At 36.5% G+C, this 23,707-nt stretch overlaps 2 protein-coding genes across 3 annotated transcripts; one reads left to right on the plus strand and one right to left on the minus strand.

Annotated features, from left to right (window-relative positions):
• The first annotated feature begins 636 nt into the window (after positions 1 to 636).
• Positions 637 to 11,295, plus strand: LOC128983444 (putative aminopeptidase W07G4.4). The gene is made up of 12 exons (XM_054402737.1): positions 637 to 755; positions 1,943 to 2,081; positions 2,257 to 2,402; positions 3,505 to 3,619; positions 4,435 to 4,559; positions 5,035 to 5,213; positions 5,836 to 6,026; positions 7,865 to 8,047; positions 8,991 to 9,092; positions 9,639 to 9,765; positions 9,863 to 9,972; positions 10,819 to 11,295. The coding sequence occupies exons 1-12, from the start codon at positions 679 to 681 to the stop codon at positions 10,975 to 10,977; spliced, it is 1,653 nt and encodes a 550-aa protein (XP_054258712.1). The 5' UTR covers positions 637 to 678; the 3' UTR covers positions 10,978 to 11,295.
• Positions 11,296 to 12,108: 813 nt separating this feature from the next.
• On the minus strand, positions 12,109 to 23,404 carry LOC128993290 (esterase FE4-like). 2 transcript variants are annotated; one of them, XM_054417096.1, is made up of 10 exons: positions 23,198 to 23,404; positions 21,340 to 21,491; positions 19,520 to 19,662; positions 17,888 to 18,073; positions 17,430 to 17,626; positions 16,609 to 16,762; positions 14,534 to 14,721; positions 13,561 to 13,705; positions 12,818 to 12,950; positions 12,109 to 12,360 (listed from the first exon to the last, which is right to left on the minus strand). In XM_054417096.1, exons 1-10 carry the CDS (start codon positions 23,375 to 23,377, stop codon positions 12,186 to 12,188), a joined length of 1,653 nt encoding a protein of 550 aa, XP_054273071.1. In that variant the 5' UTR covers positions 23,378 to 23,404; the 3' UTR covers positions 12,109 to 12,185. The 2 variants fall into 2 exon arrangements, with proteins under 2 accessions (XP_054273071.1, XP_054273063.1); XM_054417088.1 differs by lacking the exon at positions 19,520 to 19,662 and adding an exon at positions 20,514 to 20,658 and having other exon boundaries at positions 12,110 to 12,360; positions 21,342 to 21,491.
• Between the last annotated feature and the right edge of the window lie 303 nt (positions 23,405 to 23,707).

The following is a 23,707-nucleotide window of genomic DNA, read 5'->3' on the forward strand; positions in this document are numbered from 1 at the left end:
ATTATCAACATTACAGGTATTCAAACCACTTTAACCTTGATTAGTTTACCTCGTATTAGTGTTTATTACAACTCAACATAATCCCACAGTTAATAAAATGGACATGGTCCAATATTAGGGGTAGAAAAGTTTTAGGTTTGTTGTAGGCGCAAAGGAAGGACGGAGGGGGCAAAATTATCTCTTGGTCCCGTCTCATAGCACATCACGAGCCTACAATCCCAGTGACAAAGAGAATTCCCAACAGCTTGGTATTTAACTTGAAAAGAAACCTCTATTTTTTAAAAAAATAGTGGTTGTCCAGCCAAAAACAATAGTATTATTAGAGAGTAATACATAATATTTCATCAGATGGACGCTTAACATGATTGAACTAATATTTTTCAAAATTAAAACTTTTATGATTAAAAAATTGATTGTAAAAAAGTTCAAATTCAGCATGTAAATCAGATAATATGACTACCCATAACTTATTTTTATTGTGGTTAAATAAAAATAGTAAGCTACACTATTGATAAATCAGTGAAAATTTACTGGAATCACAGTTTTAAGCAGTAAAATATTTCATTCTCAATAAGAGCACAAATATATTATCAGACTAATCTGTTATCAACATTGTTATCAGTAAATGATCTTTGACAAGTGTCCATTTGCTAATGTAATTCCAGGTAGAGACTTAACATGAATAAGTTTGTGGTTTTTACATTGTACTTTGGAATTACCTCCATCGCCTTTACAGAAAGTCTCTTCATATACAAGTAAGTCAAAGCATTAATTTAGGATAGTGAAGTAAACATTCTAATGGACGAGCTCTTTACTCCAAGAGTTCCAGACAAAGGAGCTTTTTACAAGTGTGTTACTATTTTCAATTTTTTTAGTCTTTCATTGTGGACATAAAAGACTTTATATTTTACAATAAGTTGCATTTTCAGTTTCGGATGGTTATGAAATTAGTGTAATAAGAACAAAATAGTATTTTACAACAGCAAAGTATCTTGGTGAATTTATTTACTAAATTTTTAAATTCTAAAACTGGGTAATTGCTTAGTCTATGGTAATAGTCTTAAGCAGTTTTTTGTTAGTTAACATTTTATATTAGTTTTAATAATTTAATTTAGCATTTATTTTTATTTTTTTTAATGTTTTTCTTTTGTTGTAAAAGTTAATGATACAAATTTAATTTTTTTAACTTTTGCCGCATTCAAGCTTTAGTGACACTGGTTCCATTCAGCTGATAGTGGCTGAATCGACTAGTGTTAGTACGAGTATAGCCCTGAGGTTGGTATACTTTGAATCCCATGTGTCCAATCTATATTCAGCCAACCAAAGTGTGGTTTTAGCTAGTGGGAGGGCCAAACTTAAATAAACTATGTCGGTTGAAAGTTGACGGAATTAGTGAGTTTAATGAGGATTGCACGCAAAACCTTTTTTTTCTTTTTACACTAGTATAGAGGAGGAAGACACCAATTTTTCTTTTTGCAAATATTTTGATTAAACATTGTGTGTTTAAATACATATGTGATAAAAGACACAAAAAGAAGTAACTTAACCTAAAAAAAATACATTAAGGAATTCTTAGAAAACATCTTGTGTCAATGCGGTAAAACACAGAGAGTGGAGAGAGAGGTAAGGTACAGGGGAAACTTTTCAATTGTACGCTTAAGTGGTAACTAGCATTAGTCGCTGGTGTCTACGGCAAAGTCTGACCCTGACCCCCTAGCCCTCTTGTACTACAACGCCCACGGTGGAGGAAGAACCTGTGCCATGTACGATAGGGATTTCCACCCAGATCTCGCTGCTCATGCTCTTCCTTGCTCATCTCAAGTATATTTCCAACACAACATGCTAGAGCTGAAAGCACACTGTCGTACCCTACCCTACCAAGTTTCATCTGTACCCTACTTCTCTATAAACTATGTAACTTTCTGTCTTGTGTATAAAACAGATTAAACTACAGAGTAACACCTGAGCCGACAATATCTGCGCCGGATTATGATGGCATTGTCTTCGTATCAAGTCAGCAGCCAATTAATGATTCGGTGATACCAGAAGCAATCAGCAATGCCATCTCTAAGGCTGCCAAGGTAATACATTTTCAACCTTTTTAATTCATCCTTATATAGTTATAATATGTAATTTAGATTCAACTATGATCATTGCAATTTTAAAGGTGTAATAGCTTTAACATGGGGGTAGAATGTCTAGATATATTAATAGTCAAAGCTAGAATGTAACCATTGCAACAGTCTCAATGTCTAGGTGAACGGAGCTCTATACAAAGAGGGCGGAGTGGTAGAAGTTGACGGGATACCAGCCGGGCGACTTGTGTACGCTCCTGTAGGACCTCTCACTGACTACCATGACGTCAGGAGCTACGGGGAAGCCGCTAAGAAAGCCATAGAAAAGTAAGTATTTGTGGAATTATGAAAAGTTTTTTACAGGGTATTGTTTTTGTCATACATAACATTTTCGAGTTTGAGTTTTGGGTGGTTCTATCTTTTTTGGTCCCTGAACCCAAAAAAGTCGTGTCTGTTTGTGTAGATCTGAAGAGAGCTACAGACTACACCTGAAGTCAGAGTTTGATGAAATTTGGTACATGGTATCTCCAGGCGTATTTTTTTTTTAATTTAAATTTTTAATGGCAATTTTACCATAAAATAACAGGAAATTAGGATTTTTTACAAAAAACATACAGTACTAGAGTATTTATTTAAAATGCTATGGTGCTCTAAATTACAAAGAAAATGTTACAACCCCCAATGCTATAAAACTTTTTGTTCAAAAGTTATTGCAATTTTTATGATTTTTCCTTGGACATTTTATAGTTCCTCCCACCACTTGCAATAAGGCTTGTTGACAAGCTAATGCGAGAAAGTTTGTGTCAGATTGCATATGCCGTTTTTTATCAGTTTAGTGATGGTGTTTCTTGCTTCAATAATGTTGAACGCTACTAACCGACCATCCGATCGTGATGAAACTTTAGGGAAGTAAATAAGTTCAATACAAAATGAACAGTTTTATTAGCCACTTTGAATAATATTTTATGGTTTTGGGTTCCATTTCCCAGTTGTCAAAGACAATATTAACAGTTGACACAAACATTTTTGGTTTAGTTTTTTGTTTTCAAAAAGTCTCAATTATAGATAACGTTATCCCTGGTTTTAATATGGTATACAGTGCGTGCATTGTAGAGGCTAAGAAATAAGCCAAATGTGTGTATTGAATACTGGCTTGGAAATATAGTGTGATCAACTTTATTCAAGTAATAATAATCAGCTTTTATAGCTTCCAATGCTTATGGAGAACATGTTACGTTGTATCTTAATTTCGGTTAACATTTTGGGAATTCCAATATTTTTCCCGCCGTCACGGCAAGAGACCTTTAATTTAAGCCTTCTACCGTTGTTTTACCACATCCCAGTCGCCCACAATTTCGACGCAAAATAGCTATTAATGCTTCTAAAAGTTTAAATAGGCCTATTTGTATTATGGTTTTATATTTTACAGGGCTCTCAAAGCAAACATCAAAGCCCCGCTGCTGATATTACATCCCAATTCAAATCCAAAATTTCCACATGCTGAACTAGTCACCTTATTGGGGGCTTTAGAAGCTTTATATGTCGTAAGTATTTGAATTTAATTATGTGTCTTATCAACTAAAACCAAATTGCTTGGAAATCAACAAAATTACTTATGTTTTTGTTGATAGATATTTTTTGTGGTGGTAAGTGTATGTTTTTTATTAGAGGGATTCCTGTAGACAATCCACATAAAAATTTGATCAAAATAAGTTTTCACAATGTTTTGAGATTTGTTAAGATTTACTTTCTACCCTAAGTAGGATATCAAATTTCATACCACAAAATGGCATAAAAACTGGATTTTACCAACAGTCTCAAATATTTGTGTTACCAATACCATGAAAATTATGAATGTTTATTTCCAATACATGTAGAGCGTGATGATGTTTACAATATATTTCTTACTATTTCACAAATTTAAAAACTTAAATAATAAAAAAAACTATTTACCTGTAAACTATTGCTTATCTTATTCTATCATAAAAAAGGCAAACACAAAAGACGTCAAAAAGCCAAAAACTCCCTCTTTATTACATCCTAGGACGCTAGTTTGGGCCCGGAACTGTTTAATACATTACTTCAGGCTAGTTCTAGAGGGTTTCGGCATTGTGATAAACAAATCCATTGGTAATTGGTGGGATTTGAACCCAGGACCTCGGGATCCGAAGCACCATGCTCTACTACTAGACCAGCTCGTTCCAGTAACAAACACCCTCTATGCATACTGGATTTTAAGCTTAAAGCATAAAAGACACTTAAGATTTTACAAGTCAATGTTAATTCTCATTAACAACTTTTACAGTTAAACTGTTATTTATGGAGTTTACTTTTTACTAGCCACTGCCTGTGATTTTAGAACATTCAATACCGAGAAGATTGTCCAGACAAATGCCCGAAGGTGAAGAACCTCGGAGTTTGGGGTCCGGAGTACACAACTACAGTGGACATTGTAAACATGGCTGCAAACCTCGAGGACGGAAGGTAAATTAATAATAAATAAAGGTTAGGTTTAGTGTGTCGTTAAATTGTTTTGATTTGAAGTATATGAAGGGAAGTATATTTCATTACCAGTACCGAAAGTAGCATTTTCCAGTGCACGCTCAAGTTTCATGTGGGAGGCAACACCGAATACAGGAACACCAAATTTCACGTCCAAATAATTGTCCAAAAATAGTTGAAACTAGATTGTAAAAATAACTGTACTGTACAAAGTTCAGGAAAATCACTTTTGGTTCAAGTTCTAAACGATACGGTGTGGTCTCGATAGAAGAGTAGTGAGGCAAGTGAAAAACATAGTGTTAGTGTCAGATTTGAACCAGCTCCTTTGGCTGCAACTGAAGCTCATTAGGAGACCTTAATTTACAGACAGCATTTCAACCAAAGATTGATGAACGCCTCTGAATTCGTAAAGCAATATTCTCAAATTTAAATTCAAACATGTACAATTTGTTGGCAGGATCGTAGCCCGAGACATCACAGACGCAGACCCGGAGCGCATGTCTCCACTCCGGGTGGAAGAATACATCCGGGAAGTGTTCCCTCCAGAGAGTGGAGTCAACATCTCCGTTATCTCCGACCCGGAGCAGCTCAAGAAGGAGTTCCCTCTGTTTGCCGCCGTCAATAGAGCAGCAAGTAGTCAGTAATAACCATTGTTCGAATATACGAAAGTGTACTTAAATAAAAATAAGGAGTTGTGAATGCTAGGAGTAAAGTAGGGCAACAATTTTCTACTAGGGAAATGAATAATAGTTTTAGATGTTATATATAAGTTTGGTGGTGGTAGAAAAATATACAAAACTAAATATCTGAGTGCATGGTTTAGATATTGTCTAGTACTATGTAAGTATTTAACATGAGAGTTTAAACTGAGAGGATTTTACAGTTAACGAGAGAAGGTTAAACAGAGTATTATCTAACGCTTTTTGGGAAAACGGTTCAAAACTATGTGTTTGGTGGATATCCCGGGAATTGAACCCATCCCTCCCTCGCCAAAATCTGAGACAATAAACATTAGGCTAACAACACACTTACATCATTTTTTTGTAATGTTATCTGATAGGCCCGAGCTGGTCTAGTGGTACAGCGCATGACTTTGGTCCCTGAACTTCCGGGTTCAAATCTCGCCGAATCACCAATGGATTTTTTAAGTGATTATGCAGCCTCTAGGTCTAGCCTGAACTAATATGAAAAAAATGCCAGGAAACTACCTAAATGCCTAGCGTACTAGAACAAAAATGTTATTTAATATTTTTCACAGCGGTGGAGAGGCACGCAGGACGCATCATATTCCTGACGTACGAAAGCAACACTCCCGTGGTGGACACCGTATTGTTGGTAGGCAAGGGAGTGACTTACGACACTGGCGGAGCGGACATCAAAACTCAGGGCTACATGGCGAGCATGTCCAGGGACAAGGGAGGAGCCGCAGCTGTGGCAGGCTTCATGAAGGTGACTATCAAAGTCAGGTCAAGTTTGATTGTCAAGGTTGTTTGACTATCAAGTCAAACTAAGCCATCAAGGCTTAGTTAATTATTTCGAGAACTATGAGTGTTGGGTAGAAAGTTTAATTCAGATTTCCTTAAGCTTACTTTGAGGTCAAATTTTTTTCCCCATTTTTCGCTAAGTATAGTTTGCCATTAGAGCAGTCGGGAAAATGGCGCCCGGTGACCTATACTTCCCATTCGACAGCAAAAATAAATTTTTTTTATTTTTAATTTTTTTATTAATTTTTTTTGTTAGTCTAGGTCGCCATTTTCAAGCAGTCGGGAAAATGGCGGGCAGCGACCTATACTCGCCATTTGACCGCAAAGGGTTAAACCTAAACCTATTTAGGTCAAGATTGTTTTTAATTTGAAACCATAAAACTTTGTAAGTCAATAACTTGTTTTCACAGAACGTTATACAAACCAGCAGAGCTGGGAAACAGGTGGAATAGTAATAAACAATTAAAGTACATAACTAAAAATACAAAAATATAATTTAATAAAAGTTTTGATACAACAACTAACAAATTCACCTGCCATTTAAAATTCTTGCTAGGTAATTTAATTTTGTTTATCACTGTAAACTGGTTCATGCTGTGAATAGCCTAAATTAATTGAATTGTAAAAAAATATCAAACCAAATAAAATTATTACTTCTGTTGTACAAAATCTCAAAATCAATTCGCAAAACCTGAAATTACAAATTTCAACCAAAAGTCTTCTGAAGTGCCATTTTTGAGGAGGTGGGGGGAGTTGATTAACTGTGTAAGTTGTGCAGCGTCCAAAACAATCAGAAAGTTAAAGCATTGACTATGTCAAAGGTTAGTGTGCAAGTGCCTAAAGTCCTCGACACAAAATATCTTCTGAGTACATTAGGAGGGAAAATATTACCTCGACGTACCCACTATAGTTACCCCACTTCAATCAATCAATCAATCAATAAATCTTTATTCAATACATACAACAAGTGTACATGAATGTGTCATCAACCTAAAACTACTTCACATGATTTCACCTACTTCCCTACTTGCTTAGTCATACAGTTTTTTTGTTACAGTGTTCAAAACTTTCTAAACTATAAAATTCGCTATCTCAATTAAAAACCCCTTAAGTTTATTTTTGAATTTATTTACGCTACTTTCGTTTCTAATACTGCTGGGGAGGGAATGCATGAATTTGATTCCAATATAGTTAGGACTTTCCTTAAATTTTTCTTTTTTATGTTTTTTAGTTATGAAGTTTAGTTTGTTTCTAGTGTTACTTGGAAAAAGCATACAATTTCTTGCAAGGCCGGCTTTGATAAATTTGCCCGGATCCAAGGGTGAAAGAGGTTTTAGGTTTGTTTGGGAGCAAGGACGAGAAATATTCCCCTACGTAAGTGAAGAGGGGCGCAATTATCTCTCGGGCCCTTAACGCATCATATGCAAACCGCAGGTTTAATCTCTTGGTACTAAATTTTTCACAAGGGCCAAATAACACAGAAGGTCGGATGAGATTCTACTGTACATGAGGCAAACAGGTTGAGATCCTAAAGCAAAGTTACAACAAACAAAAACTTTGCATCCTATAAGGTAGACAGTTTTCAATGCTGACATACTAAGGTGCATCTTTCATGTAGAAGAGTGAAAAATGAGTAAATGAGACGACAGCTCAGTAACTAAGATCAGCTGTTTTTTTCAGAATCATTTAGCAAGTCGAATGTTCAAGGACAGCTGGGTCGAGTTTCAAACCATCAAAGAGATTTTGACTTTTCACAGGATCGAACTAGCGACCTTCTGATTCCTAATTTTGTGTTTGCCACAGGTTCTAGCGGAGACCAGGGTGGGAGGTTTGAAGGTTGTGGCAGCACTGTGTCTGACTCGTAACAGCGTCGGGGAGAACAGCTTCGTAGCTGACGAAGTCATCACGGCTCGCTCCGGCAAGAGAGTCAGGGTCGTAAACACTGATGCCGAGGGCAGGATGGTTATGGCCGATCTGCTTTGTTATGTAAGTGGAAATTATTTGTTGTGAATATTTTATTCAAAACATGTGTTTAGATGAAATTCTCTTAGAGTTTTCGCTTTTTGAAATAGTAGTTATAGCGACAGTAAAAAGAACCTCTATTGTACCTCTGGTGTATTGTTTGAGAATATTAATTTTAAGGGATTACCAATTTTATGGCATTATTAATTTAAATAGCAGTCAAATGACCTATTTATGTTTTAGGGTTTTTAGAAAATAATGTGAAAAATTAACAGAATATACAACCTCTCTTATCCTTTAGCCCTCTCTTAAAATTTTGGCCTTTTAAAGTGGCAGTTATAGTGGTAGTCAGAAGAACCTCTATTGTACCTTTGGTGTGTATTGGGAATAATGGAATACAAATTTTTAAGGGAATATTAATTCAAGTAGCAGTTACAATCTTGATGCTCTTGATACTCTACGGTCTTGACCTTTTTTATGCGTTTGGGTATTTTGGAAAATAATTTAAAAGCTAACAGACTAAAGAACCTCTTATTATTTTGGTCTTTTGTGGCAGTTAAACACTACAATCAAGAAAATCTATCTTATTCTTTAGGTTTTTTAAGACAGAGTTTAAGATAACCTGTAGCTGAATATCTCTTTTAGTTTTGTTATTTTGAAGAGACAGTGAAAATAGTTTTAACTTTAGTTTACAATGGGCTATGACAAACCATTGTATTTATTCTTTGAATATGAGTATTTTGAAGTAGCTGTAACTTGCTGTCAATAAAAACCTCTCTTCTACTTTGGGTCTTCTATCTTAAAACTATGTACACTAAAGAAAATTTACATCTAAGACCTAGAGAGCAAAGCTAATAAAGAATTAATAATACAACAAGAAAATTGTTTTGTCCTTGAGAAACTTCCTTATGACTAATTTTTACCAATATATCGAGCTTACGGAATGTTAAAATTTGATCATTTCTAGATGAAAGAGCTTGTGGAGAAGGGAAATGTAGAAAACCCTCACATAATATCAGTAGCCACGCTGACAGGCCATGCATTGTCCAGTGTGGGGCCAGGGTACAGTGTGAGTATAAACAATTTTTTTACTATCGACTTTGAATACTGAAGAATGTATTATTTTTGAAAAAAGTTTATCAGCCGGTTAAATAGCTTAGTTTTTGTCTTTGAAAGTGATAGCGGTCAGTTAGCTTACATGTGAAATGGAGTATAGGTCACGGAAAAAAATAGCCATATTTGATTTTGTTATGGTATAGGATTTCTTATTAGATTTTTAAATTAGACCTTTGACTTTTAAAGTTTTGATAAAACTAAATGTTCCATCCCCTTGTTAAAGTCGTCACCAGTTTTATAATCAAAATGGACGTAGTTGAAGTGAATCACCAGCAATTGCAATGATTTAAATTACAAATTTCTTTCATATATGCAGACTTTTTAACCGAATAAAACTGATTACCTATTTCTTTTTTCTACCGGGTTAACTTCCTCATTGACTTTGCTATACTGTTTGACATTATATTTCCTCTTTAGTTGTGGCGTTCAACAAGTTTGTATACAATTTTGATATTTCATTAAAAATCTCTTCATCTTTTACTATTACTTTTCACAACAGATTGTCATGAACAATGGACCAGCAGCAAAGAGTGCAGAAGGGAAGATTTTCAAAGAGTATGGTGAAAAGATTGGGGAGCCACTGGAAGTTAGCACTCTGAGAAAAGAGGACTTTGATGTTTACAAAGGTAATTGTGTATACTGGTTTACTGTAATATTATCATGATAACTTAGAATAAACTTCAACTACCTCTGAACTTTTTTGTCATATCCTACCTTTTTCAGGGACGGCTCAAGGAGATGATTTGGTAAATTCAAACAAAAACTCAAGAGAGACAGGGAGAGGTCATCAAGGGCCTGCAGCCTTCTTAATAATGGCATCTGGTCTGGACAAGGTAAAGAAGAAGAACTGTAATATACTAAACTGAATAGATGACAGTTAATTATCTTAGTACTTGGTTGATGACTTAGAGTGAGATAGATGTTTCTAATAAGTCCAACAATCAAGGATAACTGGCCCAGTTTTATACTATCAAAAATGCTTTCCTCAGGATTTAATGTTGAATAGACAACCTTTTGATTGCTAGGCTTTCCACTTCAACCCTAACTTAACACGTTTGCTGCAGCCCATTAATGGCAGGCGTAGCCCCGGTGTGGCGCTGCTTCTAACGGACCCGATTGCCAGGCGATTGGCTTTTAGATTTTGTTCTGACGAATAGCAAATAGCATGCGGTAATGTACTGCGTTATGACGAGAGTTGACGTAGTTCGCTAAAATACCCACAGATAGAGCACTGCTTGGAACGTATCCGGTCCCATTGTATTGCCAATTTTGGGAGAAAGACGGGACAAGTTGATTTCTAAGCTTGCCAGACGGTGATTTTACAGGGAAATTTACTACCTACAAGGTAACAAAAAGCAAGTCACACACAACGCGAGATTTAAGTGTACAAGGTACGAGCAACGCTGACAGAGAAACAAAGATATACGAAAGGCATTGCCGAGTGTTCTCGATCGGGTATGGTAGCACCCAACGGGCGCCGAGCACCGTACCCTATTGGGAACGGCCGCATACAACGTGTTAAGGCCCGCAGTTTGCATGTCATACGCAATGGGCCTAAAGATAATTGCGCCCCTCTCCACCTCCCTTGTGAGGATATCTTTCTCCTCCCTGCACCCCCAACTAACCTAAAATCTCTTGTGTCTGCAGCCTAATTCATAAAAATGTGTAATATGTTTCAGCATGAGTTAGACTCGGCGGTTCCCATCAAGTTCTCCCACTGGGACATTGCGGGGTCTGTGGGAGACCTGCCTGGCCCCGCTACGGGGGCTCCGGTCCTGGCACTGGCCAACCGGTTCATCATGAGACTAGAGGACCCTGCAGAGGAAGGCTTTCACTAAACGGTAAAAACTCAGAGAACTGGAGCAAATAATTAAAATGGATAGAGCAAATAAACTGATCAAATGAAGCCAAACTGGAATAAATAACCAAAAATAGGAAGAAAATAGATTGAGCAAATAACTAGAAAACAATAACCAGAAATAATGAATCAAATAACCAGAATTAACAGGTAAAAAAAACAAGTAAATAGTCAGAATTAACGGAGAAAATGACTGGAATAAATAACCAGAGTATATTAACAATGTAAATAATTAGGGAAGAGAAGTTTAAAAGATGGTCAGACAAACCGAAGAAAATGACAAAGCAAGTAGCGAGTTAATCAGTGTAAATAACTGGAACAAAACAAGAGCAAATAAAAAATCAAATAAACCTAAAACTGCTAATTTTATTCAAACAGCTCACTCATGCTCATATGTCTTTTATTTTATGTTGTTCATGCTGCTTCTTGTTTTACAATGCTTGTAAAAATGTTTGTAAATATTGAAAGTTAAAGAAATACAGATTTGTTGAATGTTACCGAAACTTGAATCTGTTTCTTTCTTAATTGACCTAAAAATAACTTTACACATAAGTACACAGAAAATCAGTGGCATACATTTTGGGAAATGTCATTAGTTGCAGAAAACACCATTTATTTATAGGAGAGAAAGTGCTGATCTTGTTGAAACTTTTTATTGTTTAACACCACTTAAACACTGCCTCCATTTTGATAATTTACACCTTCCTGTCTTCTAAACCAATCTTTGCTAGTTTGATTATGTATTGCCAGGGCTGTACCCAGCTTTGGCAGTCCCCGGTAAAAATATTAAACCAGGCCCCCCCTTTCCTTGAAGTATATTTTTCGGTAAAATTGTCCGGAAAAACCGGTTTGAGTACGGCCCTGTGTATTGCTTTATCTTCAGTAAATTTGTTTCTACTTTCTTGCTGTTATGTTTTGAAAACTAAAACTTGTTGTGAAATAGGTTAAAAACAAGGTTTTGGGGTTTAAGTGCTTATCACACATATTGTAGATACTAACAGTTTTTAATCTTGTCGCAACCTATTTAAGCTATAAAATCGTGAGTCTATTCTATTTTGTTCTTCCACTGTAAAACCTTGAACACTTAAATGGGGAACAAATGACAATATATAAATTTTTATTTTATCACAGTTCACAAATATTTTATTTACCATTACACAATGTCTTGTTATTTAGCACCCTTTTTGTTTAAAACTCATCTCTAACGGCTTCCCCTCTAAGCGGTAGAGTTTGCCAAAACTGAATTCTTTCTTTCAGAAGGTTACTTTGTAACCTAAAGCCTTCAGCTGATATCTCCAAATATTCCTCTTTTGAGCCGTTCTTTGACTTCCAGAAATCTTCTGATGTATAAAGAAATGGAATCCTAAAAGGAGGGGGATGTTAGAAATGTACATAACAATAAAAAACTTCTTGTTCCCCAATATACACTTGTATAATGATAAATACTGTGCAGTATCATGTTTTCAGTCGAGTATAATCAATTTTTTCACAATAAAATTATACCGTAGGACCTCAATAACAAGACCCTTGATAACAAGTCTCATTTCCAAATACCTTGATTCTCTATACCTCTCATTACATGTATTATTGTAAACCTTGATAAGAAGTCAACCTCGACACAAAGTTTCATTAGATAATCTTTTGAGTGACTTGTTATCAAGGTTCTACTGTATTACTAAACCATGAATAAAAGTCAAGAAACTAGTTTCCTTTGGTCATTTAAAGCTTAATAACATTTGAGCTAACAAGCACAAAAAACCTCAACTTAATATTTCTATAAGTGTAAACAATATTGGCTAAACACTATGACTTACTCTCACCTCTTTTCCGCAAAGTTGGTCCACAGCTGAATCATCTTTGTTGACATTTGATAGTCAGGATTGTCAATTATTAGCTTGGGAGCGTGGCTGTCCATCGGGAATAAGTACAAAAGTTCATCGAAATGGCAGACACCTGTTAAAAATTAGGAAATTTAAACCAACTATATCAATTAGTATATCCTCATTTATTACTTAAGTTTGTGTGGTACTTCATGTGAAATGGAATATAATCTATTCTACTCATGGATACATTAGTATATTTTGAATAAATTTCAAGGTAACTTAGTGATCAGGATGAATCATTTTACAAAACACCTTAATATAAGATGGTTCAGAATATATATCATTTACATTTGAACGTATTCTATCCTACAATTTATTGTTAGAATATAAAAGAAAAATACTCCCGTTGCAGCAAACATGCAGAATAAGTGAATTTCCATGTCTGAATTTTAACACAAACTGTTCCGTAAACATGTCAGATTTATTCCCTATATTTACAATTGTAAATGTTTACAAATTTTGACGAGTGGTGTTTTTGGCCTCTGGGAACATCAAAACGAAAAAGTAAATCGGTCCCAGGTCTAGGTCTTACTGTGCCAACTACTAATAGTTCATTAGCTACATAGGAAATTCACAACCAATCCTGGAAAGACTTTATGACAGATCCTAGCAGTTTATTATATTTTAATTGTTTGTATTATCCTCCGATTAATATATTCGGCCAATATTTTCATACTAACCCATAAAATGAGGGTTGCCGAAGTAGTGGTTACAAAGTGAAAATGATTCTGAATTGTTGTAGGTAAAGTAGTAGAAGAACACCGGTCCATCATGCATTCTAGAAGCCTCAGAAACTCCATGACTGAACCAGCTGTCTGTGTATAACTGGAAAAAACAATTGGGTTGTTAAACAATTCTAATTGCCAAAATGAAAATTTGCTGATAACAAAATCTGAATTAATTGAGCAAGATTTCTTACAACTAACTGTTAAACTTTTAAAATGGTTTAAAATATTCAACACATAAAAAAATTTACCGTAGTTCATCGATAGTAGGTACGGTTTACTACTTTTGTATGGTCGCCAATTCAAAGTAAAGTATCAAAAGTAAAGTATTACCTTAATTTTTGACACATAAGACGCTTCTAAACAAAAAGTCAATACATTATTGTGAATTATATTACAAAAAATAACCTGAATCAATGGTAATCCGATAACAGTTTGCTCCCGAAAAGCTCAGAATAGTAGCGGTCTACCATGTACACATCATTATTTGATTAGCTTTGTTTGTTTAGCTCAATTAACATTGTAAGTTACAAGTGAATAATTTCAGAAAACACAGTTATATACCAGAATGGTCACGTTTATGATAGTGAGTTATTCACAAATTCAACAACCTCCAAGTTCTGCCAACCTCTATCTTTAAAAATCTCAATTTCACAAAATACAACGTTTGCAACGTTGTTTGCTGAAGATGTTAATTTGAGTTTGTACAAAATGTGAAATTCAAACACAATTTCATGATGGGTAGCCTCTGGACCATACAGCAACAATAATAATGGTTTAATTTACCTCTGTCAATATGGTCCTTGCGTAGTTTGACCTTCACCTGAAGATGTGCTCCACGAGCACGAAACTGCAGTAGTGACAAACTACGCAAGGACCATATTGACAGAGGTAAATTAAACCATTATTATTAAAACACAATTTATACCTTAACTAATTCAGGAACATGAGCCAATGTTATTCGTTCAGTTTTCCCGAAGTAAAATTGTCTGATGGCTTTAGTCACTTTCTTGGTATTTCCTGACGTGTGTTGATACAGCAATGACAATGGCAGGACTTGGTCAAAATCTTCATTTAGTTTTTTGAACTTTTCCGGTACATTTCCTTGAGTTAAACCTGGAAAAAATTTTTGCTTGGAAAAATAGGTTGAGTTTTCGCTATTTACTTTTCCTTACTTAGTCTTAACTTACTTTAACTATACAGGAAATTTTTTTCCTAGTGTACACTTAATTCCTTGAATTTAACATACACTGTAGTTACAATATTTTTTTTTCAAAATAATAATTGTTTTATGCTTGATGAATTTAAATTATTCTGTCTTAAGTTTATTGTTTGCTTTGCTTATACATGTTCTATGAACTATACAACTAGATTTTAAATACATGGTGTTAATTAAGCTGAATTATTGATTTATATTGTTAGCTAACTAATATATTACATATCCCAAATTACAGAGTGTTTCAAAAGGACTTTACAACTTTGAAAATGTATATACATTTTATGAAACAAGGTACAGAGCTGGTTTTGGTGTTCTTTTAAAGGAAAACACTTCCAAGTTTTTTTACCTTTAACTGAAGATTTTTTGTGGTCGTACACTTTCCTCTTGCTCAACGCACAAAAAACTTTCACTTTAAGGCTATCGTGAATATGTTGCAATGTTTCATGTGGATTTTTACTCTGTCTCAAAGTTGAACCGTCAGAAAAGATTATGTTGTCCAAGAAATGTCCATCATTATCCACTCGATTTAACATATCCACACAGAAGTTCTTAGAGGCAACCTTGTCAGTGTCTTTAATTGATTGTAAAGGTGAATATCAGTACGGTTTCAAATGCAAATGTTTTCCTAACACACACCAAACAATAAAGATGACTTTGACTTTGACTTTGACAACACTAAATCGAGCTCTGTAATTTTATGGAATAATTTTATATGAATTTTCAAAGTTGTAAAGTCCTTTTTGAAACTCCTGTATATGGATGAGCGATGAGTTAAATGTCTTGTGTAGCTTTACTTTACTAACTATGATCAGCTGTTTGTTTTCTTGGTTCAGTTATTAATAGTCCAATGGTCAACAGCTAGGTATAGTTTTGAATCGTCAAAACGCTACTGACTATTTCCCAGGATCATAGTAACATCTTTTTACCCCATAAGCACATTTAAACTAAACAAATTAATGTTTTGATAATACAAATATTTATTTTATTAAACTGGTTCTTTGTGTAGCTAAAGTTAATAATAATCTTACAAATAAACACATAATTATTTAGCAGAATATGGTTTACTTTACCTTGCCTAAAATGATCCTGTTTAGTCGTCAAACACAACAGCTGTTTCGTGCTACAATGAGCACATCTTCAAAGTGAAGAAACACAAAATCAACACATTTCGCCCGCGGTTGAGCACATCAAAAACACATAAAGTACATGAAGTTCACACAAACACAACATATTAAAACACTTGGCCAAGTACCGCGAACACGCGACGCGGCGCCGGTAATGTGTAGGTGATTTGTCATTCAAATCAAATATTATTTATAACACCGCCATCCGCATCATGAACTCGACCAATCAGCGTAAGGGTCCTGATAAACAACAGGTGATGGGGAGGGAAGTGAACGTCTCCGATACCACTGTGACCACGCGCCAGTCATGACCTACACATTACCGGCGCCACGTCACGTGTTCGCGGTACTTGGCCAAGTGTTTTAATATGTTGTGTTTGTGTGAACTTCATGTACTTTATGTGTTTTTGACGTGCTCAACCGCGGGCGAAATGTGTTGATTTTGTGTTTCTTCACTTTGAAGATGTGCTCATTGTAGCACGAAACAGCTGTCGTGTTTGACGACTAAACAGGATCATTTTAGGCAAGGTAAAGTAAACCATATTCTGCTAATTTTAATGATCCAGAGGCTATCCATCATGAAACATAATTAATTACATGTCGGTGATTACAGTCACATTGATAAACTCAGTTACTGAAAGTCTTAACCCAATCGTGTACCTGCAAGTTTGAGTGCTCCTTCGTTTTCGTTAAAGCCGACCATCCAAGGAACTTGGGAAGTGAGAGTCCAAGGATTGCTTGTGAGGAACGCATCTTCTACTTCTTCAGGTTCAACAGCTGGGTTGAACAAAACTACGGGATCCATATCCCAAACCTAAACATTTTAACAATCAACCCTATGAGTACCAGGAAATTAATGTTTTCCCCTCATCTCATGTTTACTTACAAAAATACAAATTCTTATAACAAGTTTTGTAATTTTTACCAATGCATTTTCAATAATATAGTACAACCCTTCCGGCCTACGTTGGACCGAGCCCCTGACCAGATAAACACTATCATTAAAACAATAATTTGTATCTAATAACTTGTGATTGGTTAAAATAATTTTTCTCTTTCGTGAATCTACTAGCTCAACTGAGTGGTGGGTGAACCCGCTAAAAATGTATATGAACAGGAAACAGATAAACTCTGAGACCGCTCAAATCATGGAGGCTACGTGTACAGCCTTGAGAAATATTTTTGGTATCGATTCCGGGAAGTGACAGGATAAACCGAGGACTGGAAATTGTAAGTTGAAAGTAACAAAGTTCCTTTTTAAAGGTGTAATTTAAAAAAAGCCTAACCTGTCGACACACTACTTAGGATCAGAAAAGTGAAAGACGATTTTTAACAGATTTTTACCAATTTAAAACCATTGCCTTTTGGAGTATATAGACTAGACACTCATCCTACACTAATTTGTATTCATACCTGGCTTAAAATACCTGCCTTCGTATGGTCGTTAAAAAAATGGTCTATCATTCAAAGGTAAGACTTACGATGAAATGCTTGAGTGTTCCAACAATATCTTGAGCAGGTAGAGCGCGCAGACAGTCCACTAGTTCTTGTGAAGAGGTGAAAGAACATCCTGTAAGTTGTGCCAACTGTGCAGCTAACTCTCTATGTCTTGCTGCGGTAGAGATTGCCCAGGGACAGAGAGCTGTGCCACTCTGTGAAATTGCTTTGTGGAACAACCCTGCAACAATGTGTGCATAAAGTTGTTAGAACCTAAACCCACAATCACTTTGGTATTTTAAAATATTTTAAGATGGTAAATAAATCTTCAGCTGTTTGAAATTAACATTGCTCTTGTGGACAAATCTAAGATGGCCGTTAGCCTTCAAGGAGACTCTCTTGGTAAACAATTACAAAACCAGAAAGATAATCTGTTGAGAAGAAGGGTAGGACTAATCAACACCGTGATCAAGTAAAATTGTAACAGAAAATATGTAAGTACCTTGACTTTTAGGCGAAAGCATGTGGAAATGAACACTCGCTCCTCCAGCACTCTCTCCGAAGATTGTCACAGAATCTTTGTCACCTCCAAAGTGGTGGATGTTTTTTTGTACCCATTTAAGAGCACTCAGCTGATCCTTAAGTCCAAGGTTTCCTGGTAACACTGAATCTCCAGTGGATAGAAATCCTGGAACATTTATGAGTCATATAATGCCAAGGCTACGCAAACTGTGATATTCGGATTCCCCAAACAAATACATGAGACCAATGTAAACTTTTTAAGGTACTATATCAACATTGATATACATTTTTCAAATTTGCTTGGAAGAAAATTTGACAAATCTCTCATTGTAGAATTCCACTGTCAAAATAGTAGTAGTTATTACCACTCTTTTTTTACTTCTTTCAGTTGAAAGTTGTCTTGACAATATTGAGAAAACACTAACAATATTCTTAACAACACTAAAAAAATTATACTTCCCAAGAGGGGTCCTAGTCAGTAATTTATGGTGACTTAGACCACACCCTTATCTAGTGGTAGCTCAGGACCATACTCTCTGAAGGATCACCAGAACCTCCTGCATATCCTCCACCATGGATGTAGACCATTACAACAACTTCTCTGACTGCCACCAACAAGTAGACTTACCAAGAGGTCCTAGTCTGTAGTTGATGGTGACTAAGACAATATCCTGGTCCAGTAGCAGATCAGGACCATACTCTGAAGGATCACCAGAACCTCCTGCATATCCTCCACCATGGATGTAGACCATTACAACAACTTCTCTGACTGCCACCAACAAGTAGACTTACCAAGAGGTCCTAGTCTGTAGTTGATGGTGACTAAGACAATATCCTGGTCCAGTAGCAGATCAGGACCATACTCTGAAGGATCACCAGAACCTCCTGCATATCCTCCACAATGGATGTAGAACATTACAACAACTTCTCTGACTGCCACCTACAAGTAGACATACCGAGAGGTCCTAGTCTGTAGTTTATGGTGACTAAGACTACATCCTGGTCCAGTAGCAGCTCAGGACCATACTCTGATGGATCACCAGAACCTCCTGCATATCCTCCACCATGGATGTAGAACATTACAACAACTTCTCTGACTGCCACCTACAAGTAGACTTACCAAGAGCTCCTAGTCTGTAGTTGATGGTGACTAAGACCACATCCTGGTCTTGTAGCAGCTCAGGACCATCCTCTGAAGGATCACCAGAACCTCCTGCATATCCTCCACCATGGATGTAGAACATTACAACAACTTCTCTGACTGCCACCTACAAGTAGACTCACCGAGAGGTCCTAGTCTGTAGTTGATGGTGACTAAATCCACATCCTGGTCTAGTAGTAGCTCAGAACCATATTCTGAAGGATCACCAGAACCTCCTGCATATCCTCCACCATGGATGTAGAACATTACAACAACTTCTCTGACTGCCACCTACAAGTAGACTCACCGAGAGGTCCTAGTCTGTAGTTGATGGTGACTAAATCCACATCCTGGTCTTGTAGTAGCTCAGAACCATATTCTGAAGGATCACCAGAACCTCCTGCATATCCTCCACCATGGATGTAGAACATTACAACAACTTCTCTGACTGCCACCTACAAGTAGACTTACCGAGAGGTCCTAGTCTGTAGTTGATGGTGACTAAGACCACATCCTGGTCTAGTAGTAGCTCAGGACCATACTCTGAAGGATCACCAGAACCTCCTGCATATCCTCCACCATGGATGTAGAACATCACTGGCAACTTCTCTGCCTGTGTCACCTACAAGTAGACTTACCAATAGGACCTAGTCTGTAGTTGAAGGTGACTAAGACCACGTCCTGGTCTTGTAGCAGCTCAGGACCATACTCAGAGGGATCACCAGAACCTCCTGCATATCCTCCACCATGGATGTAGAACATTACAAGAACTTCTCTGACTGCCACCTACAAGTAGACTCACCGAGAGGTCCTAGTCTGTAGTTGATGGTGACTAAGACCACGTCCTGGTCCAGTAGCAGCTCAGGACCATACTCTGAAGGATCACCAGAACCTCCTGCATATCCTCCACCATGGATGTAGAACATCACTGGCAATTTCTCTGCCTGCGCCGACAAATAGACTTACCGAGAGGTCCTAGTCTGTAGTTGATGGTGACTAAAACCACATCCTGGTCCAGTAGCAGCTCAGGACCATACTCTGAAGGATCACCAGAACCTCCTGCATATCCTCCACCATGGATGTAGAACATCATTGGCAGCTTCTCTACCTGTGTCACCTACAAGTAGACTTACCAAGAGGTCCTAGTCTGTAGTTGATGGTGACTAAGACCACATCCAGGTCCAGTAGCAGCTCAGGACCATATTCTGAAGAATCACCAGAACCTCCTGCATATCCTCCACCATGGATGTAGAACATCACTGGCAATTTCTCTGCCTGCGCCAACAAATGCACTTACCAAGAGGTCCTTGTCTGTAGTTGATGGTGACTAAGACCACATCCTGGTCTAGTAGTAGCTCAGGACCATACTCTGAAGGATCACCAGAACCTCCTATCTGCATATCCTCCACCATGGATGTAGAACATTACAACAACTTCTCTGACTACCACCTACAAGTAGACTTACCAAGAGGTCCTAGTCTGTAGTTGATGGTGACTAAAACCACATCCTGGTCTAGTAGTAGCTCAGGACCATACTCTGAAGGATCACCAGAACCTCCTGCATATCCTCCACCATGGATGTAGAACATCACTGGCAACTTCTCTGTCACCTATAAGTCACAATTTCATTTTTTACGGAGTGAAGCTAATATAACTTACAAATATTCCTGTCTCACCTCAATTTTATCTTTGTGAAGTGGTGAAGCTTACCACAAATACTTTAAAATTTTAAATTTTAGTCTTTAGGTTTTGAGTGTAGCGGCCCCTTTTGACCTATTTTTGCTTGTGTACTTATGCTTTAAAAGCCTACACAATGAACGTATCAAGAAAACCGAAGAGTGAGCATGTACAGTACAGGAATAAATTGTTGCTGAAAAACAATATTTGGCCAAACCAATACCAAACCGTAAACATAGGCATGGTTCCTTCTTTTCTCTCCGTTCACTGATTCACCAAATAAATCTTTGACCAAAAAATGTTCACAACCATACATCTTAGCTTTTTGTATCTGAACAATTTGCATGTAATAGTTAGTTTTTTTGCACAGATTCTTAGAGTTTGTAACTCTTGTAATGGACAACTGAATGCTCTTTGTCAACTGTGAAAAAATTAAGAAAGAAAAACAACAAAACTATATGGATTCGAGACAATTTGGTTAGGAGTTTGAGAAGCTCCGAAAAAAATAAAGAGAACCGGAAAGGGGTGAGATTGATGCGAAGACGTGGGCTAGTGTAACAAACTTAAACTTCATGGCCTATCAGCAGTCTTTCAAAAATACATTTTCGATACTTACTTGAGGAGTGTAAACGTTGAGGAAGAGACAATCTTCCAAGCCAATGACAATGTTGCGTAGTTTCTCTATCAGCACAAACTGTTGGATGCAGGCGCTTCCTGGGCGAGACGCGTCTCTGAGACCAGGCCATGTTGGCGGATCTTGAGGACTCTGAAAACAGTATTTTATTGGATGAAGTACTTGCATAGAGAAATTTATACTTGCCTGGTTCCATTAGGGAACCAGAATAGTCTTTTGATATTGAGCTTAACCTTGCAAAATGTTATTGTGCACCACTAGGTTAAGACATAAAACACACTAGCAATGAAATATATCTACACTTATATACTACTAGCTGAACCCGGCAGACGTTGTCTTGTCTTTGACTATTTATAATTTAAGTACCGTTACGTTTAATTTTCAAGGTTGGAGCTCGTTCGCTGCGCTCACTTGCCTGTTAGCTCGTTCGCTACGCTCACTTGCCTTCAGGTTAGCTCGTTCGCTACGCTAACTCGCCTCCAGGTTGAAGTTCGTTCGCTACGCTCACTCACCTTTAGGTTGGAGCTCGTTCGCTACGCTCACTCACCTTTAGGTTGGAGCTCGTTCGCTACGCTCACTCACCTTTTGGTTGCAAATTAGCTGTTGTCATAAATGTAAAAGAAATAATATAGTGCTGCACCCTGTTGGTAATCCTTGTAACTTTAATGCTATTCAACATCATAGAACAGAACCAACTTGTTTAATTGAAACAGCTGTTAAGATTCATTAATTCCATTTCTCATAAGGTTAACATGGGAAACTCCAGAGCCACTGGGGCGGAGCCCTTTTGACGGATCAGCACCAAACTTCACACAAACCTTCCATGAACAATGCTTAATAATGCCTGAAAGTTTCATTACAATCTGTCGAGCGGTGTCCGAGTTTATCCCTGCCAAACAAACAAACAAACAAATATATATACAAACATCCTCTTTTATACTTATAGATAAGATTTTATTCTGTAACATCCCCATTTCAGCTGCCCTACAAAACCGTTTTCACAATTAATGTGTCGTTTTAAAGCATCCAGCGCACCTGCAAATGTCGACGAAAAAGATCATTTCTTTAAGGGCTTTGTCCCCCTTGCATTTCAATTATTTCTAGAGTTCACTTTCAAAGATCCAGTGTTGATGATGAACTTTTTTTAAGGGTTTATATGAATGTTAATCTAACAGCTGATCCTTTTGTTGAATGTTTAACCAGGGTGTCCACCAGGCCAACCAGAAAAAATTCATGAGTAATTCATGAGTTTAAAAAAATCCAGGTAGTTCAGTTTGTACTTTTTATACTAAAATTTCCAACGTGTTTTGCGCCAATTCTCGCAATGCTTTTTTAGCGCTAACACAGCTCGCTATTTTAGTTATCGGAAAGAGCATTCTCAGTAATGAAACAAAATTTTTAATTACTGTAATATTGCCTGACACAAGTATTCAATTTTTATATATTACTGATTAAATAATCCGAAAATTAAAAACTAACCCTTAAACCTGCAATTTATCAATAACTTCTTTAAAATAGTGATATGTCGATGACAAAATTTTTTGAATCTCTGTTAACCAACATCAGATTGTAAACAAGAAACGAAACAGTTTATGGAAATGGATTTTAAATAGGCTACTTTTTTGATAATTGCAATGATTGAGGTATTTAAATCACTCTTCAGTCTTTATGGTGTGGATCTAGATCTTTGAAAAGTAAAGGTTATTGTGCTATTTATTAATTTTACCTTGGATTAACTTTTGAACCCTATTAAAATGCAGAGTTTGTGCATGGGTCTTCTTCATAAGGAATGCAGTATAGACTAAAAAAATATATATATATATATATAAAACACTTACCTGAAATCTGAGATGGCCAGTTGGGGGAGCTGCATAAGGGATGCCCAAGAAACCAAAGATTTCTCTGCCTCCCCTAGTCGTAAATGTAGTTCCTACCAAAGATCCTTGACTAATTGTAACTTGTGGGGAATCAAATGTAAACACAGCACCAATAAATGTAAAAAGCACCAGAATTTCCATTGCTGACAATCCAAAACTGCCCCGTTGGTTAACTAGTTATCAGGCTTCCTTTTAGATAAACAATAGATAACTTTCTTTCTCTGATATGGAAGTATGAGGGTCAGAGTTCATTTGAATGAGTTATTGACCTTGATAACCAGTTTAAAAAAGAAAACTAATTAACTTTATGAAATGCGAAAAGCTTTATTTTAATGCGAAACATTTTTTGGGTTTTAATTTTTTACGTAAAATTTATAGTTTTTACCACAGCAGCTTATGTATATAGCTTTAAGTACAGTTGGTTTAAAATATAAAAGATTTTGGTTCATATTGATTTTTGTTTGAGGTAGA

Source organism: Macrosteles quadrilineatus, unplaced genomic scaffold (assembly GCF_028750875.1).
Source record: "Macrosteles quadrilineatus isolate MER2022 unplaced genomic scaffold, UCM_ALF_1.0 Scaffold_1__1_contigs__length_201487025, whole genome shotgun sequence".
NCBI lineage: Eukaryota > Metazoa > Arthropoda > Insecta > Hemiptera > Cicadellidae > Macrosteles > Macrosteles quadrilineatus.

Coding starts and splice junctions, on each gene's coding strand:
- LOC128983444 (XM_054402737.1), top strand. CDS start 679: ATGAATAAGTTTGTGGTTTTTACATTGTACTTTGGAATTACCTCCATC. Junction 2,082..2,256: donor CCATCTCTAAGGCTGCCAAG/GTAATACATTTT, acceptor CTCAATGTCTAG/GTGAACGGAGCTCTATACAA. Junction 3,620..4,434: donor CTTTAGAAGCTTTATATGTC/GTAAGTATTTGA, acceptor CTGTGATTTTAG/AACATTCAATACCGAGAAGA.
- LOC128993290 (XM_054417096.1), bottom strand. CDS start 23,377: ATGGAAATTCTGGTGCTTTTTACATTTATTGGTGCTGTGTTTACATTT. Junction 18,074..19,519: donor CTACAGACTAGGACCTCTCG/GTAAGTCTACTT, acceptor TAAATGTTCCAG/GATTTCTATCCACTGGAGAT. Junction 12,361..12,817: donor ACCAACTTTGCGGAAAAGAG/GTGAGAGTAAGT, acceptor CCCTCCTTTTAG/GATTCCATTTCTTTATACAT.